Source organism: Dama dama, chromosome 28 (assembly GCF_033118175.1).
Source record: "Dama dama isolate Ldn47 chromosome 28, ASM3311817v1, whole genome shotgun sequence".
In the NCBI taxonomy this organism is placed as follows: Eukaryota; Metazoa; Chordata; class Mammalia; order Artiodactyla; family Cervidae; genus Dama; species Dama dama.
Window position 1 is genome coordinate 58,616,444 of NC_083708.1, and position 21,112 is coordinate 58,637,555.

Genomic DNA, 21,112 nt, shown 5'->3' on the forward strand with positions numbered 1-21,112 from the left:
TGCACACATTCTTGCTGAAGCATACTGGTGACCTCCAGGGGACATTGACCGCCTGGCAAAAGTGAGACACATTTGTTTTCAAAGTTAGTCTGATTTTTTAAAAAATATCTTTAAATTAACTGATGTGACTGTCAGCACATGCAGTTAGCCTAGTTGTGGGATGATCCTGTAGACTTAGTGGAGACACAGAGTTCTTGAAACACACAGAAGCTTCAGACGTTTTCTAATCACGGAGCCTTGTCTAACTCTTCTGCGCCCCCAGAGGACTGTGTCCTGCCAGGCTCCTTTTGTCCATGGAATCTCCCAAGCAAGAATACTGGAGTGGGTTGCCATGTTCTTCTCCAGGGGATCTTCCTGACCCAGGGATCAAACTTGTGTCTCCTGCCTTGGCAGGCGGAGTTTTTACCACTGACCTGCCCAAGAACTACAGCTTCATAATCCCATAATCCGTGGCGGAAATACCCCCTAATTTTTCTTCATAGTGGAAATTTTCAACCATACCAAAAGTAGGGAGAATAGTAAAATGACATCTTATATATCCATCATTCAGCTTCAGTAATGATGATTTTACTGATTTTTTTTTCTCGTTTTTCCTCTCCTCCCCTAACAAATTTTTTTCTGAGTTTTAAAGCAAACCACAGATATCATGTCATTTCCCTAAAAGTGTTTCACTGTGCATCTCTAACTGAGAAGAATTTTGTTTTTTTATAACCACCATGCAATTATACCAAACAGAATAATGTGAAATTCCTTAATGTCATCTGATGCTTAGTCCACTTTTAGATTTCCTCAATAATCTAAAAAATCCCCCTTTAAAGTTAGATTTTTCAAACCAGGATCCAACAGTATCCAAATATTACATTTTGTTTTCTATGACTCTCTTTTTTTTAAATGCTATCAGTTTGTTGGAGAAACCAGGTCTCTGTCCTATAAAATGTTCCGTTATCTGGATTTACCCGAGTGCCTCCTCATGGCATTTTACTTTTTCCTTTGTCCCCTGTTTGTCTTGTAAGTTCAGTTCAGTTCAGCCGCTTAGTCGTGTCCAACTCTTTGCGACCTCATGAACCGCAGCACGCCAGGCCTCCCTGTCCATCACCAACTTCCGGAGTCCACCCAAACCCATGTGCATAGAGTCGATGATGCCATCCAGCCATCTCATCCTCTGTCGTCCCCTTCTCCTCCTGCCCTCAATCTTTCCCAGCATCAGGGTCTTTTCAAATGAGTCAACTCTTCACATCAGGTGGTCAAAGGATTGGAATTTCAGCTTCAGCATCAGTCCTTCCAATGAACACCCAGGACTGATTTCCTTTAGGATGGACTGGTTGGATCTCCTTGCAGTCCAAGGGACTCTCAAGAGTCTTCTCCAACCCACAGTTCAAAAACATCAAATCTTCAGTGTTCAGCTTTCTTTATAGTCCAACTCTCACATCCATACATGAACACTGGAAAAACCATAGCCTTGACTAGACGGACCTTTGTTGGCAAAGTAATGTCTCTGCTTTTTAATATGCTATCTAGGTTGGTCATAACTTTCCTTCCAAGGAGTAAGCGTCTTTTAATTTCATGGCTGCAGTCACCATCTGCAGTGATTTTGGAGCGCGCCCAAAAAAATAAAGTCTGACACTGTTTCCACTGTTTCCTCATCTATTTGCCATGAAGTGACGGGACCGGATGCCATGATCTTAGCTTTCTGAATGTTGAGCTTTAAGCCAACTTTTTCACTCTCCTCTTTCACTTTCAAGAGGTTCTTTAGTTCTTCTTCACTTTTTGCCATAAGGGTGGTGTCATCTGCATATCTGAGGTTATTGATATTTCTCCCAGCAGTCTTGATTCCAGCTTGTGCTTCTTCCAGCCCAGCATTTCTCATGATGTACTCTGCATATAAGTTAAATAAGCAGGGTGACCGTATACAGCCTTGACGTACTTCTTTTCCTATTTGGAACCAGTCTGTTGTTCCATGTCCAGTTCTAACTGTTGCTTCCTGACCTGCATACAGGTTTCTCAAGAGGCAGGTCAGGAGGTCTGGTATTCCCATCTCTTTCAGAATTTTCCACAGTTTATTGTGATCCACACAGTCAAAGGCTTTTGTCTTGTAAACTGGTAGTTAAAAGGAGAGGCATAATTGCATGTTTTAAGCAAGAATACTTCATAGTTGGTGTTGTATGTTCCCTGTTACACTACATCAGTTAGCACATAGTATCTGGTGGACCCACTTTTAGGGGTACAAAGATGAGTAAGTAGGTATGGGTGGTGGCATGTTGTTTCCTCTGTTAGAGACTTTTTCATCTGTCTTTTACCTAATTTTTTTTTAATCTATTGATGACTGTTAGCTTCTTCCAATATTTCATTAGGAGTTGCAAAACAATGATTTTTCTGTTTGGCTAATTTCTTCATGGATTAGCTAGAATTCCTCTTTAGCAAAGAACTATTCCTTCTCAACAATTTGATTATCCTGAAATGCAGTTTGTACTGGAAAGGCAAGTTAAATTTCTGATTGTTTTATTTCTCAATTTCCTGAATAATGTATTGGTATCTTACCAATATCCAGTGGTGACTGATTAATCTTATTATTTTCTTTTTTGGAGTATCTGTTTGAACTCATTAATTTTTGTGTAGTTGATATATTTAAATCATTTATAGTCAATATTTATTCTTATGCCCAAATTGCTTTATCCTAGGCCAGTGGGCACCCCTTCAAGTTGATTCTGTATCTTTTTGATAGCACCCCATCAGTCTTTTGATAGTTTCGTTGTTTTCTGGTATCACATGTTTTCCAGACATGGGATCAGTTATTCCTCTGAGGAACTTGGTTCCTTTAAGTGGAAAATAGTATTTAGAATCTAGGTACAGAGAGCATTCTATAATTAAACACATGAACATTTCTGCGGTTAAATAAATGAATATTCATTCACACTAAGTGAGAAAAATAGACTATAAATAACATCACATCAGTTCAGGTCAGGTTTTGTCCCAAAATGATCTACCCCAAATCTCAATTTTTAAGATTTTTTTTAAAAATTGTAATTACAAATAAGAGATTATATATGGAGCTATAGTGCATTTGTTTGCATGTGCTGAAAATTGAGGATAAGAATTTTGTGGGCTGGAGAAATAAAGAAGTCTGTTTTTTGGTAAAAGAGAAATGACTCTTTTCTTGGTAAATGGTAGACTAATAGATATGTAACTTAACTAATCCCTCTAATTATTTTAGGTCAGATTTTCGAATATATATTTTTATGAGCAGCGCATGTGAATTTTGGTAAAAAAAATTCCTTTTGATTAAATAAAAATATTTTAAGATTACTTGGCATGTAATAAGTTCTTAATAATTAATAGTTACTTCTTGCTGTTCTTATTTTTCTTTTTTTTGCTCCTTTAGACCAGAGGTGTGTCAGCCTAAACGCTACTGACACGTTGAGTAGGGTCATTCTTTATTCTGGGGGCCTGTTCTGTGCCCTGTGGGATGTTTAGCAGCATTTCTGGCCTCTGCCCGCGAGGTGTCAGTGTCACCCCACCAGTCGTGACAATTATTAAATGTCTCCTGGGACTTTCCCGGTGACTCAGTGGTGAAGAATCTGCCTGGCATGCAGGAGAGACACATGTGATCCCTGTTCCGGAAAGATCCGGCATCCCACCTAGCGGCTAAGCTCGTGTGCTGCAGCCGCTGAGCCTGTGCTCCAAAGCCAGGCGCTGCCCGCGCTGAGCCCGCACGCCGCGGCCTCTGAAGCTGTGTGCCCGCGCGCCCCCGCCAGAGCAGGCTGCTCCAAAGCCAGGCGCTGCCCGCCGCTGAGCCCGCACGCCGCGGCCGCTGAAGCTGTGTGCCTGCGCGCCCCCGCCAGAGCAGGCTGCTCCAAAGCCAGGGGCTGCCCGCGCTGAGCCCGCACGCCGCGGCCGCTGAAGCTGTGTGCCCGCGCGCCCCCGCCAGAGCAGGCTGCTCCAAAGCCAGGGGCTGCCCGCGCTGAGCCCGCACGCCGCGGCCGCTGAAGCTGTGTGCCCGTGCGCCCCCGCCAGAGCAGGCTGCTCCAAAGCCAGGCGCTGCCCGCCGCTGAGCCCGCACGCCGCGGCCGCTGAAGCTGTGTGCCCGCGCGCCCCCGCCAGAGCAGGCTGCTCCAAAGCCAGGCGCTGCCCGCGCTGAGCCCGCACGCCGCGGCCGCTGAAGCTGTGTGCCCGCGCGCCCCCGCCAGAGCAGCCGCTGCCCTGCGGAGCTTGAGCGCCCCACTAGAGACAGCCCCTGCCGCAGCTGGAGAAAAGCTGGCATAGCATCGAAGACCCGGCACAGCCGAAACACAGTAGAAAGTCTCCTGAGGCTGCCACATGTCCTCTGGGGAGGGGCGTGGGTAAAATCACCCCCAGTCAGGAATCATTTATTTAGACTCAGCAGGTGACGATTTTGATACTAAAAATTCATTTATCTAACTAGTGAGATAGAAAGGAAGTTGTGTATTTTGAGATCAGGCAGTATTTAGAAAGCCATGTTGCCACCAGCTCTGTGTAAGTCACCTCTTCCTAGTTTATACTTAGAGTGATTTCAGTATGTTTATTTCTATAGTTAGAGCTCAATTTTCTCTTTTTTCCTTGGGGAGATTGTTTTCCTTTCTTGATTTGAGATTTTAAAAGACTTATCATTTTTCCTTAATATATATTTATGTTAGTATTTTTTGAGATTCTGTATAAATTTATTTCCTTATATTAGCTTAGAATAAAAATGATGACAAATTTGAATAAGAAGTGACGTGAAATAGTTAATCAAGAGCTAATCTTTACTAATAAACTGTGCTTTCCTTGCCACTAGATGGACCCATTCTCATAATGAACAGAGGAAAACTGAAAAAAAAACAAATGCTTCCCCTCCCCACCCCCCAAACATTGAAGACAAAGGAGGTTAGGCTTGTAGTATACCTATTTAATGAAATTAAAAAAAAAAATCAGATACATAATCTTCCATATTTTTCTATAGAGATTTGTTTTGTTGAAGGTTTTTATAATGTTTCTTACTTTAACAATCTAGTCATTTATTAATGCTTTGAAGTATAACAATGAAGTAAAACATGCACTTATTTAACTATTAAAAGAGCACTGGTACTTAAATTGTGTATCATCACTTGACTTAATCACTTAATTGCAATTATTCTTACATATGTTATTCATAAAAATATTTGCTCTTTAGATGCAAAAACAGTAGTCGTGTAGATGAGAAACATATCTAAAGTTAGAGTGTTGTTGTTTAGTCTCTAAGTCGTGTCTGACTCTTCGAGACCCAATGAACTGTGTAGCCTGCCAGGCTCCCCTGTTGTTGGGTTTTCCCAGGCAAGAATACTGGAGTGAGTTGCTATTTCCTCCTCCAAAAATTACAGTATTTGTTGCTTAAATTGGTCTCAAATATAAAGTAGAAAGGAAGTTTACACGTTGTGTTGATACATGTTGAATAAAAAAGTCTGTTTATATAAACTGACATCTTTGCATAATTTTTGAGGCACCTTTTCTTACAGAGCACTGGAGATGATGAATTTATAGAGTTTCATGATTATAGCCCCTTTATTTCTAAGGAGTGTCTCTTTTGTTCAAGGCTGATTTCTTTATTATTTTTTAAAATCTCTTAGGAAACTTCATTTCAGTTATATCATTGTCCTCTATTACTTATTACTTTCAACCTCTGTGAATTAACCAGATCCTTCTCAGCCTATAAATGTATTTAAGCCTCTTATATTAAAATATTACTCTGCCCCCCCCCCAAAACCTTTCCTTGCTGTTTTATATGTCCCCTTCCCCTTCCAAGCACACTTTCCAAAAGATTGATACTCAAATCCATTTATTCCTATTCACCTCATTGCAATCTGGAGTCCTCCCCCGAAACAAATAGCGACTTTCAGTTCTAATCTTTATGTGACATTTAAACAGTTCTTGGAACTTCCTCTTTGCCTGGTAAACATGACCCTATGTTCATGTTCTTTTTATTTTCTTGACCCCATGAAAGTTCATTTTCAGTCTTTTTTTATGCCTTCTCACCCCCCTCAGCTTATTCTTGAAAGGTTAGTTTTCCTCAGATTCCATCTTTATGTTCTTTTGTTCTACCCATTTTTAGTGATTTTATCCATGCCACAGACACCTTCTGTAGTTGACTATATGCTGATCATTTGAATCCACAACTCCAGCTAGACCTCTCTGTGAAGCTATTTACCCTATTTCCAAATATTTTTGAGTTTCGTAAGAAAACCCCCCACCCCCTTTTTTTCCTGTATTTTGGCCACACCACCGGGCATAGGGATGGCTCCCTGACCGGGAATTGAAGCCACGCCTCTGCAGTGAAAGTGCTGAATCCTAACCACTGGGTCACCAGGGGCTTCCTGTTAAGAGCCTTAAAGTCTGCATGTCCAAGTGCGCTCCCTGTGTTGACTGCACGTCCAGTTGTACTCATCGTGTTGCCAAGCAGACTGATAGAAACTCCTGTATTTCGTAACTTGGTGGGTGGTACCGCTGCCTAATTAGTCATCCAAGTCAGAACCGAAGACTCCTTCTACATCTTTTCTATCAGTGTTGACAGTAATTCATCCCTCAGATTGCAGATTCTGCCTTAAATGTTTCTTCCATCCACCTCTCCGTGTTATTCCCATCACCAGGACCCTTGTCAGTCAAACCCTAATCTCACATAGAGATTAGTGGGATGATTTCCTTACTAGTTTTCTTGCTTCATTGATGCTTCTTCTCTATTTTATGTTGAACTGCCATTGAAGTGGATTTTCTAAAACGTGATAATTTTGTAATGTACACCAAGTCGTTTTTATTACATTTTCAAAGTAGTTAAAATGATTTGAGAATGTAATCATTTTTGGAAGTTACGAAGCTTATTTCTAGCTTTGCATATTATAAAGATAGGACCATACTTACCTGTGATATGTCCTGAAAATAAATTTCTTTTTCTCAGCAGTTTTTCCTTTTGAAAGTCTATTTTGAAAGATGATAGGCTAATGTAAAGATACAGGCATTTGGTTCCTAGAGAACTGTCAAGTAGTTTTGTTTTTACTGTACTGTATGTTCATCAGTTTCTGTATCCAGTCGTGTCCTGTGTGGGTGTCTATGTGTGTCTTTTAGAGTTGTGTCTTTGATGAAATCTCTCCTTATTTAAAATGCTTGGGCCTTTTAGTTTTGAAATAAAACTTCAGACCTTTGAAACAGTTGTAATTAATAGATCAATATGTTATATTTCAACTTTTAGTTAGTGCTATAAGTTATATCCCAAGCAATTTAAGCTGACAGGTTTAATAGTTATAAGAGAGGGCTAAGTTTTAAAAATGTGGTTATTTTATAAAATGATTGAAATGTTTTGTTTGCAGGTTGGGATTTTAAAGTGAAATGTGGCCTCCGAAGTGATTTGTAATTTTAAATGAAAACTGCTTTTTTTCCTAGGTGTTCATTGTACCCATGGTTTCAATCGCACTGGTTTCCTCATATGTGCCTTCTTGGTGGAGAAAATGGATTGGAGGTATTTGTTTCTTCTTGTAGTGAAAGAAGACATATTTAGTAATTGATAAAAATTTTATTGATTTTTTTTTTCAGTTTTAGCATTTTATATTTCCAGGTTTTTTGGTGAAGTCATGATTAACATGATTTCAGTGGTTTTTATTTTAGATTTGGTTAATCTTTAGAATACCATTCATTACTGATGTTTTCTACAAAGTAGAAACATGTTGAGTGCTTATGGATCCCAAATACTATACATTTTCTTTCCTAAATTTTTTTTTCACATCTTACAGAATTGTCAGAGACAAGTTCTCCCAATATTTTGTGTATGTTTTCACCTTGGAGGTTACTACTGTGGTTTTTCTTTTCATTTTTAAGTACCTTTTAAAAAAATAGCTGCTGAGTATTAGAAAAAGCTTAAATACCGTAAATACCAGGTACCTTATGTTAGAACTGTTTCAGAATGGTTTGTCTCTTAGTAGATTGAATGCCTTGAGAGTAGGGACTGTGGTGTGTCCATTTTATAAAACTTCTGTTATGCTTTGTGTGATAGTCTTAAATATAAAGGTATTTTTGGGGACTGAGTTACTCTGTTTAAGCCAGTCAGCAGGTCTTTATGAGCACCTGTTAACTTGTAAAGTGTCTTTTTAGATTCTGAGAGATTAGAGAATGAGATATTACTGAATTTCCTCATTTACTTTAAAGGTCTTTTGTTTACAAAGCCTTTCATGCAGTAGGTCCTTCTCTGAATATAATCACCTGAAGTAGACATGTGATTATATGTTTCCCTGTTCACTCATCCTCTGTGGTTCTCTACTGCATACATTCTGCCTCTGCCTTTCTGCCCTTTCAGATCTCTAAAAGGTAACTACACTGTGTCGACTGCTATGTCAGACTCAGCCTATGCTTAGCCTCTGTGATGACCTATGCTCTTAACGCTTGGGTCTGTTGAAAGTTCCTGAAAAACCATCATGCTTTTACTTTATTTTCACTTTGCTTTTCCTTGACTGGTGTTTTCAGTAAACACCAGTTTCTGTTTAAACCTTTAAGGGTTTACTTTAATTCTTTACAGACTCCACCCAGGTCTCCTCATTGCACTCATTGCAATTTACCTTTAGAGTTTAGGAAATACCATGTACTTTGTGTTAAAACTGTTTCAGAATGATTTGTCTCTTAGTAGATTGAATGCCTTGAGAGTAGGGATTGTGATGTATCCATTTTATGAAACCTCTGTTACACTTCATTATAATAGCTGTAAATATAATAAGAGAACTTTGATAAATCTTTATAAATGGAGAGTAGTGAGGAAATTGCATGGTGTTTATTTTCCGTAGTATTGAAGCAGCAGTTGCTACTTTTGCTCAAGCCAGACCACCAGGAATTTATAAGGGTGATTACCTGAAAGAACTTTTTCGTCGCTATGGTGACATAGAGGAAGCGCCGCCCCCGCCTCTGTTGCCAGATTGGTGCTTTGAGGATGATGAAGATGAAGATGAGGAGGAGGATGGAAAAAAGGAATCAGAACCTGGGTCAAGCGCCTCCTTTGGTAAAAGGAGAAAAGAACGTTTAAAATTGGTAATGTTTAAAGATATTATTATAGTCTTTACGTTTTTCCTCTACAGGCTTATTGAGATTTATGCAAATAGAATGTTGACTATGTTTTGCTGGATTTGTAAGATTTCTTTATTCCTGTCATTTCCAAAGACTCTTTTTTTTGACCGCACCACGTAGCTTGTGGGATCTTTGTTCCCCAACTGAGGATTGAACCTAAGCCCTTGGCAGTGAGAGTGTGGAGTCTTAACTACTGGGCCACCAGGAAAGTCCCCCAGAGACTTTATTTTAGTTGATTTTTATTGGAGCATAGTTGCTTCATAATGTTGTGTTTGTTTGCTCCGTACAGCAAAGTGAATCAGGTACACAAGTACAGTTATCCCCCTTAGATTCCGTTCCCATCTAGGTCACCACAAAGCATTGAGGAGACTTTCCTTCCTCCCAAAGATTCTTGATAGCCATGAATCTTTGCCTTTTCTACAAAAAATTTTCAGTTATATAAATTTATCCTGTTTTTGTTTCTTAGGTAAACCAAAGAACTGTTAGATGTTAGATTGAGAATTTATTGTTTCTTTGCAAAAGATTGTGAGATTCCAACTAAATATAAAGTGAATATTTTTACTAGTGCTTTATAAACTTATCCCATAGTTACAGTAACTTGATACATAAATTCTTCTTTCCATCGGTGGCATTTTCATATTTTTCTGTAAAGTTGAATTCAGAAGACTCTTATTTCTTCCATAAGAAATTCAGAAGACTCTTATTTCTTCAATAAGAAATTCAATAATTTCTTCAATTCCTGTTAATCTTTTAGAAATACAAGGCCTAACAAAAAACATTAGGTGTTACCTTCTTTTCTTGGGGGGATAGTAGCTATGTTGAGAAGAAAAATGCTGGTTGTGACTGTACATACAGAAGTATATGTTGTAGGTCAGAGGGGAAAGTTAGGAAAAGTGTGGTGGTAATTAATTGTTAATAAAGTTCATTCAGGTATGTGGGATACCATGTTTGAGTAGTAAGCAGTAAACCTCACAACTCATTTCTTAGTAGGCGTTGATTCACAGGCAGGGAAGAAAAATGCCTTAAATGTAAATCATAAAATATAATTATTTGAGACTTACAGTTTCTTGTTTGGAAAACACTGTGTTAATATGTACACATTTCAAAGTTCAACATTCTACCACCACTAACAAGTATATAAATTGCTTTGAAACATGAAACTAATTTCAAAAATAACATTTTTTTTTAGTCTAACTTATTTTCTGGATTTAGATATCTGAAATTACTGAATCACATACCTGGAAAAATAAGTATCATATTCTAAAGAAAGTCTACTAGCATAACACATAGATGATTACCCTCTTATATCATTTTTATGAGGGAATTCAACTGAATTTTTTAAGAATAACATTAATTAGAAGCATATGCTATATGTGTTCTTGAATTATGATCTGGTATTTAAAAGTGTAAAAGTTTAAACAGTTACTATTTTACAAAATGAGTTAAGTTTGCAGCATTTATTTTTCTTTGCCAGCAGAAAGTGTTTTAAAAATGACATTTATTTAAAAACATTAAGTACCATTAAATCCTTTTTGTTGCAAAAGAGCTCCAGTGGCCTAAGAGGAAACTAGCAGAGAAGTGCATGTTTCTTTAGGGGAAAAAATGATGTAAAATAAAAGCAAACCCAAACCTGGTTCCTCCTGTTTCATTTCGTCAGTTACTATAAAAATTCCTCACGATGATTATGGATTTACCTACTTCTCCTCACAGTTCTGCTAGATTTTGCTTTATGTATTTTGAGGTGACACATTTCACATTTGTGTGAAAATGCCTTTATCTTCCCCATCTTTTTGAAGAACAGTTGTTCTTCGAAACCCAGATTCTTGACTTCTGTGTTGGCACATTGAAGATATTATTCTGTAATTCATTTCTTTTGAGAAGTTGCTTCTTTGAAGGTAATTTCTTTTTGATTTTGATTTTCAGCAGTTGTACTATGATATTTCTACCTGTGATTTTCTTTGCATTTTTCCAGCTTTCTAGTTGCAGTGACTCTTGAGTCTATGGTTGGATTTTTCTTTTATCAGTTTTAGATATTCTTGGCCATTATCTCTTCAAATATTATTTTAAATAATTTTTTTCATCTCTTTCCTTCTACCCAATAGACCTTTTGTATTATTTCTTAAAATGTTGTCTATGTCCTTTTCAGTATTTTCTGTCCTTTTGTTTCATTTTTTCAGTCTGGATATTTTTTTCTGACCAAGTGTTTTAATTCTCTATTTTATCTTTGTGCTGCTGTTAAATTTATCCATTGAGTTCTTAATTTCAGTTATTTTACTTTCACTTCTGGAATTTCAGCTTGAGTATTAAAATAACTTTCAGTTCTCTACTGGGATTCTGCATCTTGTCATTTAGGTTTTTGAATTTATTAAGCCTATTTGAAAGCCCATGTGAGGTAACTAATTTGCAGCTATCCTCTGGGTCTTTTTTTTGTTGTTTTTCTCCTTGTGTCCTTTTAATTTCTAGTCAATTGTAGTTTTTGTTTTTTTTCCCTTCATACCTGGGTATTTCTGCTAGCGAGACATTATGTATGTAAAATTACAGAAATGCTTTGTGGCTCTGTACCCTGTTAACTTCCTTCAGAGAAGATTTACTTTTGCTGCTACACAAGATAGGAGTAGAGAATCTTAACTCAATGCAGAATTGAACTGTTAAAAGCTGGGCTTTAGTTTGAGAGTCAGTCTGGTTTTGGGTCACCCCAATTCCTAGAGCTGGAAGAAGCACAAGCTGGAATCAAGATTGCCGGGAGAAATATCAATAACCTCAGATATGCAGATGACACCACCCTTATGACAGAGAGTGAAGAGGAACTAAAAAGCCTCTTGATGAAAGTGAAAGAGGAGAGTGAAAAAGTTGGCTTAAAGCTCAACATTCAGAAAACTAAGATCATGGCATCTGGTCCCATCACCTCATGGGAAATAGATGGGGAGACAGTGGAAACAGTGTCAGACTTTATTTTTCTGGGCTCCAAAATCACTGCAGATGGTGATTGCAGCCATGAAATTAAAAGACGCTTACTCCTTGGAAGGAAAGTTATGACCAACCTGGACAGCATATTAAAAAGCAGAGACATTACTTTGCCAACAAAGGTCTGTCTGGTCAAGGCTATGGTTTTTCCAGTGGTCATGTATGGATGTAAGAGTTGGACTGTGAAGAAAGCTGAGTGCCAAAAAATTGATGCTTTTGAATTGTGGTGTTGGAGGAGACTCTTGGACTTGTAAATCTTGTCAAGTACCTTGGACTGCAAGGAGATCCAACCAGTCCATACTAAAGGAGATCAGTCCTGGGTGTTCATTGGAAGGACTGATGCTGAAGCTGAAACTCCAGTACTTTGGCCACCTCATGCGAAGGGCTGACTCATTGGAAAAGACCCGGAGCCTGGGAGGGATTGGGGGCAGGAGGAGAAGGGGACGTCAGAGGACGAGATGGCTGGATGGCATCACTGACTCGATGGGCATGAGTTTGAGTAAACTCCGGAAGTTGGTGATGGACAGGGAGGCCTGGCGTGCTGCAGTCCATGGGGTGGCAAAGAATCGGACATGACTGAACGACTGAATTGAACTGAACTGAATTCCTAGATTTTGGCCCTCTGGGAATTCTAACTGAAAGCCTGGAAAATTAAGCAGGACCTCTCCTCCTTGATGGCCTGGTACTCTAGTTTTTGTTTTCCCATTCTTGTAAGAAATGCTGAAAGTTCTGTTCAGTTTCTTACCCTCTCAGCTGCTATTTTTGAAACAGTGGCTGTAGAGGAAAATCCTAGAGGAGAAAAATTATGCCAGCTGTCTAGCACATCTGTCTGGAATTCAATTCTTTCTAAGTTCTTGGCTTCAGGTCCTTACCACCTTTATAATTCTCTGATGTCTTAAAACAGGTACTTTTAACTTGTTGTGTAGTGTTTTCTCATGTCTGCACAATTGGTCTAAATAAGCTAGTCTGCCACTGCTGAAAGCAGCAAGCTTCCCTTCTCTGTTTTTGGAGGAGCTGTTAGGTTTGATTTCTGACTGACATGGAGGACATGGTGGTTTTCAAGAATATTTGTATTTATACGTCCAAAGGTAGAGTCATGGAAAAAGAAAACTCTAAAGCCTTATGTACTTTAGTAGGTTTTTCTTCTTTTCAGATCATAATTAGTAAATATTAAAATTGTTAAATATTTTTTATTTATAAAAATAATCTTACATTAAAGAAAGTTTGGAAACAAATAATCTTTCAGTTTTCACCCTACCGCTAGCATTTTTATCTTGTTAAAAGAATTTCTTCCCTTTTACTTAGCTGTCTAGTTCCCTATCTCTTAGAGTGTCCACAAGTGACGTAAAGGTCAGTTCTCTGTAAAATAAAAATGTGAAAATTTGGAAGTGTATAGGGTTAAAAGTTATCTATCTATTCCCACTTCCACTCTACTTTTTGATTATACTGCTAGATACTAACTTTTTCTATGCATTTACATACATTTATTCAGTTTTGACCTGACTCCCCCTGTCCGTTGTTAACATAAGTGTATTTAATGTTAACTTTTTTTTTTCTCACTTTGATATCTTTTGTTAGTACATACAGAACTACCTCATTCCTTTTAGCTAGCACCAGAGGGAATAGTTTATAAGCAGCAAACAGAACATTTCTTTAGAAGACAGGAGAGGGCATCAAGCCATAAAATAATGGCAGGCTATTATGAAGAAGAACCAGTTGGAGAACTTGGAAATGATAATAATAAAGATAAAAGTCAGGAGGTGGGTTTGATAGCAGCCTGAAGTTAGCAGCCTGGAGGAGATTATCACACTGGAGGATCCAGCTGAGAAATTTTTTTCTGGATGTAGCACAAAAGGACGAAGAAATATGAGGACTAGTTTAGAGTTTTAGGTAGTGACCTATGTGAATGGTTTAACAGTATGAAAAGTCACAGAGGGAACAAATATAGTGAGGATAGGAAGTGTCTTTCTAAGGATTATTGTTTTGTGGTACAGCAGAGCCAGGTCAGACTCCTGATCCTAAGAAACTAATGGGAGGTGGGAAAAAGGAGACAGTTGTGTTCAGGGTCCACAGTACCGCCCCTGCTTTTGAAAATGTGCTAGAACTCAGCATGTCCTCAGCTGTTCTCAGAGCTAAGGTTTAGTGCGGCAATGTACTAAGAATATCCAGATCAAAAGGGAAAAAAGAGGTGGAGTTTTGAGGCGTCCACGTGCAGGCCTCCTTATACTCTCCCTCCCACGAGAGGTCACATAGAGCTCCCTCTTCCCGCAGCAATGAAAATGCAGCAGCGTATGTGTGAGGTTGCTGTCTAGGGAAGCTTGTTAGAGTCTCAGTGCCTAAGGCTTTTATTTATGGTTGGTCATGCAGAGAGCATGTACCGCGCATGTGTCAGTATTCCAGAATCCCAGAAGCAAAGCATTTGTTCAGCGTAAGTTTTATTGTCTGTTCAGGTAGTTTAGGCATGATGACCCAGCCTCATCAGTTGACTGAGAATGGTGAAAGTCGTTTCCCAGATGCCATCCAGAGGCCTGCCTGGCAGGCAGTCCTGTTGCGTTGACTCTTTTCTACACACTGGTGCACACTATTTGAGCAGTCTAATTATGATCAAAAAGGGAGACTGAGGGTGATTGCTTGATGCAGACATATTCAGGGAAGGCTTTTTAGTATGGAATAAACTCAAGCATAGTTATTACTTGAGGATAAGGAACTAGTGGAATCAATGAAGTTGAAAATAACCTGAAATCATAGAGGAAGAAATGGTAGGGCAATTTCTGAGGCGACTGAAGGAAATGGAGTTCACAAGCCGATAGAAATAGGTCTTTAACAGGAGCAGGGAAGTCTCATCCTTCGCGCTGAGATTGTGATTTTTCCTCAGTAAATTTCAGCTGCCTATTTCCTTGTGGGTGGGGAAGGCATCGCATCCAAAAAGAGAGCTGTTATGCAACAGCCACAGTGGATATCTCCCCTACTTGATGTCTGGTTGACTGCTAATGTCTGAAAGAGTTGGCCTGAATGGAAGAGGAGCTTTAGAAAGAGGCCAGGAGAGCAGTGAGGATATAAGAGAATTGTTTACACTACCCCACGGGACTCGGGCAGTGCGAGAATGAGTGGTTTTCACTAAAGAGAAAAGCAAGTGGTTTTCCTGGTAGAGAGTTAGGTTCTAGTGAAGACGCAGGGTACAGGGTGTTCGTGGAAAAGGTTGAGTTTACAGGGAAGGTTACTTACGAGAAAGAGATTCCAGGGTTTACACTGGAAAGGTGATCAATGATAAAATGGACCAAGAAGGGGCTCAGGAGCAGTGAGGACAAGACCATCAGAGAGGAAAGGTGACTGGAGAGTGGAATTTTGGGTCATGTCAACAGTGTGGTTGACAGGCATGACACATGTGGATGTAATTAATTGGCAAGTTGATGGTTAGAAAACTTTCATTTTGCTTTTATTTTAGTTGAGATTGAAGATAGTTAACAGAGAACCAAGAGTGATTAATTCTCTGTATCTGTACTAAGGCTCAATATTTATTTATTCCGTTCAATTAAAAAATTTAGCTTGTTCAAATGTAGTGTTTGTGTTTTTAGGATTAATTTATGCTAATTTGACCCTTGCTTTTCAGAAATTATCATTGATTTTTTGCCTTTGCTTAGGAAATGCATGCTCATTAGTGAAACTGGATACCTTCTTCATGTAAAACTTACAAAAATTCTATGCTATTAGTACTTTCAGAGTAAAGATGCTTTCTTTTTTTAATTAATATATACAAGATATAATTTTATCAGGATATTGAAATTATTTGAGTATCTCAGTAACTAAATATGTTGAAAAAACAACCACCTGGTTAAGTTTTCCTTTGAAAATACTCTCTTTAGTTATTATATTTAATGGAGAAATGATTCCAAAACAGAAACTTCATTGGCTGATAAAGAGAGGTTATGGTGTAATAGGAGAGGAATGGCACTCTTTGATCCTTTGGCTCATGGAACCTCCCTTGGAGGAAAACAAAGTAGATGCATTTTAAATAACTATAAAATGAGATTCAGAACTAGGAGCAAAAAGTAGGGTCAGTGTCTGCTGGATTGACCTCGGCCTCTCCTAGATGTGTGTGTACTAAACATTGTGTTCTTTTCTTCCCTTCCCAAATAGTTCAGGTTGCTGAGTCTTTGCCAGAAGGTTGATCATTGCAGTTTGTAGACCATATTTTTTATTCCTTAATTACGTTAACAGCTAGAGTTGTTTTATAGGTTTTTCTTGAGACTGATGCCAGCCCTCTTACGGGTTGCAAAGTAATTGTAACATGAATCCAGACTATTTTTTAGTGTCTAAAATTTCCAGGAGTGTTCTTTATTTGATACATAAATTCTCCATCTGCTTCTCTTCTCTGTGATATTTTAAAAGTATATTTGCTATGAAATACAATAATACATTTTCTGTAGTTCTGAGTTAAAGGATTTAGATTAAAACTTCAGGGATGATGGAGAAGGAAATGGCAACCCAGTCGAGTATTCTTGCCTGGGAAATCCCATGGACAGAGGAGCCTGGCGGGCTACAGTCCATGGGGTTGCAAAAGAGTTGGACATGACTGAGCGACTAAGCAACAAAAAAGTAGGAAGTGTTCAATCCTAACTAGTTAGCTGGAAATCATTTAGAAGTTGAGTGTGTCAAAGCAGTGGAGAATGTATGCATTAGATCTCATTCAGTTAGTAACCTTTACTGAATCCCGTGTATGTTTGTTAAACAATAAACCAAAAGCTTTTGTATAAAAAAAATTCAGTGATGAGTAATATTTAGTTTTTATGTTGATACATCCAATGAGTATAGCTTAGCCATTTTGTCTACTGTTATAGTCTCATTCTAGTTTACAAAGGTATCTATTGTAGGTGTGTATCTCAAAATCCAGGCTCCATCAGTGACACAGCTTCCCATCCTCTTCAATGAGAATCATTGGTGAATGGTATAGTTTAGCTGCTGCTGCTGCTAAGTCACTTCAGTTGTGTCCGACTCTGTGTGACTCCATAGACGGCAGCCCACTAGGCTCCTCTGTCCCTGGGATTCTCCAGGCAAGAACACTGGAGTGGGTTGCCATTTCCTTTTCCAGTGCGTGAAAGTGAAAAGTGAAAGTGAAGTCACTCAGTCGTGCCTGACTCTCAGCAACCCCATGGACTGCAGCCCACCAGGCTCCTCCATCCATGGGATTTTCCAGGCAAGAGTACTGGAGTGGGTTGCTACTGCCTTCTCTGGTATAGTTTAGACCTGGGTTCAAATTCTGTTTTTACCATTTGAATAGATTGTATAAAATCTTTATGCCTCATTTGTTCATTTATGAAATAAATGTAATGCAGTCTGATTTTCAGAATTGTTATAAAGGTTAGAGAAACTGTAAAATGTACTTTGCCTGACTTTGAGTAAATGGTAGGTAAGTTATTATTGCTGTTATGATTGCTGAGTAGTGGCCATGGTTGCTTTGATAGCATGATATAGGCACTGGGCTGTATATGTACATTGAAAATCTTATGCTGGATTAAGGAAAACTAGTGTACAATCCCAGAGAAGTCTAGAGAACCTCCTGTAGCTGACTGTTTGTTGCATATATTTACTCAGATTTCGGAAAATAAATGAATCTATCATTCCGTCTAGTTTTTGTAGATGGACTTGAACTCTAATGTATTTTTCTTTTCCTTTTATTTTCAGGGTGCTATTTTTTTGGAGGGTGTAACTGTTAAAGGTGTAACTCAAGTAACAACGCAACCCAAGTTAGGGGAGGTGCAGCAGAAGTGTCATCAGTTCTGTGGCTGGGAAGGGTAACAAGCATTTTAACTTTTAATTACTGTTTTAAGTAAAATTTATTCTTACTCTGCAGTACTTAACATTAATGCAAACAGTGACATAGCTTCTTTGCTCCATGAAGTTTCTGTGTTTACATAGAGTTCTTTGTCAAGCAAAAGTTTTATCAGATTTTTCTCAAGATAAACAATGTAATAACTAGACTTTTGAGTCAAAATTAAGTGACTCACATGTCTTCTCTAGAGGAATAGAAAATTACTATTGTTACTTTCTGGTATTTGGTTTGTGGGTTTGATTCTACTGTTGCTGATTAGCATTTTGTTGCCATTATGATTTTATTAAGAAAGAAGAGGTGAAACTTGAATGAGCCTCACTTTCCAGTTTTTCTGTCATCAGAAACCTAGAAGAATCAGCTTTACATAGACTCTACCCCTTCCCATGACTTGAAGATACTCATAAGACGTTTCATGGCAGAGTACTCAGGAGAGAGTTCCTGATTCTTACCTGTTGCCCTCAGGTCTTGGTCGGGTCATTCCTGTTGATCTTTGCCGTCTGTGGCAGAAAACAATCATACAGTTAGAACATGATGAAATAGGGTTATTGTTAAAAATTCTTAGTACAAAGAACTTTTGAACTGGTACATACAGATCAATCAACTAGAAATAATTTTAACTGAAAGTTGCAAATGATGATGAAGTGATGTCAGTTTTAGTGTTCTGTTAAATGCTTGCCAGTGTACCTTAATCTCGACCTAAATTTCTCCTGTTTTGTCACTTCTGGGCATCTTTTGAGCAGAAACTTGCCAACCCTGCAGAGTTATGCCAAATTGGCAGTGTCATGATGGAGAAGTATGTAAGATAATTAAGGCAAGACTTAAACGTCTTCCTGAAGTAAAAGGCTTGTAAATATATGTGCTTTACTATTTAGATCATGTATGTTAATATTTAAAAATTAGCCCAGTAGTCATAATTCATAGTGGCATTTAGGATCTTGTTAACTCACATTTTAAAATGTCAAGAAAATAATAACGTTTTGGTAGCATTCTTGTGAAAGCTTGTATTACTCCAACTGATGTTAATTTCATGATTGGGAGACCATTGTGCTACATGTGTGACTCGTGTCAGATTGGTTTAAGACATGTATTGCTTTGTATGGATACCAGCCATAATAGTGATACAGTGATCTTCGTTAAGGTCTGGATTCCCTGGAGCACAGCCTGTTTCCATGGACAAGCAAAACATTAAACTTTTGGAACAGAAGCCATATAAAGTAAGCTGGAAAGCAGATGGTACTCGGTAAGTTAGACTTCTGAAAAAAAAAAGTTTTACTAAATAACATGAATGCTTGAAGAATATTGCTTTGTTGTGAGAGAAGGTTTGCACTTTGGGGAGTGACATGACCAGCAAAATAAGCCTGTTTCATATATTCTATAGTTTTTGTTTTGTTAGTATTCTTAGTTGTCTACTACAGTAATCTCTTTCATTTTCTAAATATTTGGTTTCAGGTTTATGTTAGTTTGACATGAATCTATACCAGATTTAAATTTGAAAGTACTTTTTCTTAAAAATATTGTACTTTTTGGCATGTCTGCTGTCCACCACCTTGTCTTTAATGGTTGTTGGGCACTTCTAAAATTAACAGATGTATTATAAGTTTATAATCTAAAAATTACCAAGTCCCCTGATTCATTCTATATTTTATTCCTTCGATAGTTTTTCTTTTTCTGTTAATCCTTACTAATACTTTTTGATTTTATCCACTCTTAAGGTTCTGTTCTTACAACAGAGCTTAGCTTCAAGTTTCATATTCCTAAGTTTAAAAATACTGATTAGTAAAAATTTTATGCTTCCTCAATACCATTTAACTTTTTCTCAATTGTAATCTATTTTATATGGCTTTGCTATATGTGTATTTATTCATTCAGCAAATTTTATACTAGTTGAAATAACTACTTTAACAGATATTAATATAGAAGTCATTAATTTTTTCATAATGAAGAAAATATTTTAGAATAATCAGAGTGTATGTAGTATGTGTGTGGGCTTCCCCATGGCTCAGCAATAAAAGAACCCACCTGCAGTGCAGGAGATGCAGGTTCGATTCCTGGGTCGGGACGATCCCCTGAAGGAGGGCATGGCAGCCTTCCCCAGTATTCTTGTCTGGAGAATCCCGTGGACAGAGGAGACTGGCAGGCTACAGTCAATAGGGTCACAAAGAGTCGGACACAACTGAAGCAGCTTAGCGTGAACACACATGTATGTGTGTGACATATACACACACACGTGGGGCTTCCTTCCTGGCTCAGAAGGTAAAGAGTCTGCCTGCAATGTAGGACACCTGGGTTTGAGCCCTGAGTCGGGAAGATCCCCTGGAGAAGGAAATGGCAACCCACTCTAGTACTCTTGCCTGGAAAATCCCATGGACGGAGAAGCCTAGAACACTGCCGTCCATGGGGTCGCAGAGTTGGACGTGACTATGTGACTTCAGTTTCACTTTCCTATATACATATATGTATATTTTAGTTTTTTTCCAAGTTTGTTGAGATACAATTTGACATGGCATTATGCAGGTTTAAGGTGTTCAAATTGTTAATTTGATACACATATATTGCAAAATGGTTACTGCCATGGTGTTAAGCAGCACTTCTATCACTTCCATAATAACCGTTTCTTTTCGGTGGTGAGAACATCTGAGATCTATCATCTTAGCAATTTCCAAGTATGTAAGCACAGCAGTAACTGTGATCAGCATGTTGTGCGTTAGACCCTCAGGACGTATTTGTCTTATCACGGGCAGCTTGTGCCCTTTGATTGCTGTCTCCTCATTTTCCCGTCCTCTCATCCCGTGGTAACTACCATTCCAGTTTTGCTTTCTGTGAGTTTGGCTTTTTTAGATTCCACATATAAGTGACGCCATTTGTCTTTTTTTCCTTATTCTACTTAACTGATGTCCTCAAATTCCATGTTGTCCCAAGTGACAGGGTTTTCTTCTTATTCATGGCTGAATAATATTCCTCTGTGTGTGTGTGTATAGTATACATTTTATATATATATGCACTTACATATAGCATTTTTATTCATCTGTTGGTGGATAGGTTATTTTCATATCTCACCTATTATAAATAATGCTGCAGTAAAAATGGGAAAGAAAATAATCTCTTTAAGATCCTGTTTTCATATTTTAGTTTTTAAAGATTATTTTGAAGATGATATAAGTTGCATTTGATTTTTATGACAGTTTTTGAATGTCAAAGTGATAATTATATCTTTTTTTATCATGCCGTCTTCATCTACATTTAACTTTG

The 21,112-nt window shown here is 38.2% G+C and overlaps 1 protein-coding gene across 1 annotated transcript in view; it reads left to right on the forward strand.

Annotated features, from left to right (window-relative positions):
* The window catches only part of RNGTT (RNA guanylyltransferase and 5'-phosphatase), a 222,066-nt gene that overhangs the window by 20,038 nt on the left and 180,916 nt on the right, over positions 1 to 21,112 (forward strand). Inside the window, exons 5-8 of the mRNA XM_061131914.1 lie at positions 7,405 to 7,480; positions 8,793 to 9,033; positions 17,716 to 17,825; positions 19,002 to 19,103. Coding sequence (XP_060987897.1) covers positions 7,405 to 7,480; positions 8,793 to 9,033; positions 17,716 to 17,825; positions 19,002 to 19,103 — 529 coding nt within the window. The remainder of the gene's footprint in view (positions 1 to 7,404; positions 7,481 to 8,792; positions 9,034 to 17,715; positions 17,826 to 19,001; positions 19,104 to 21,112) is intronic.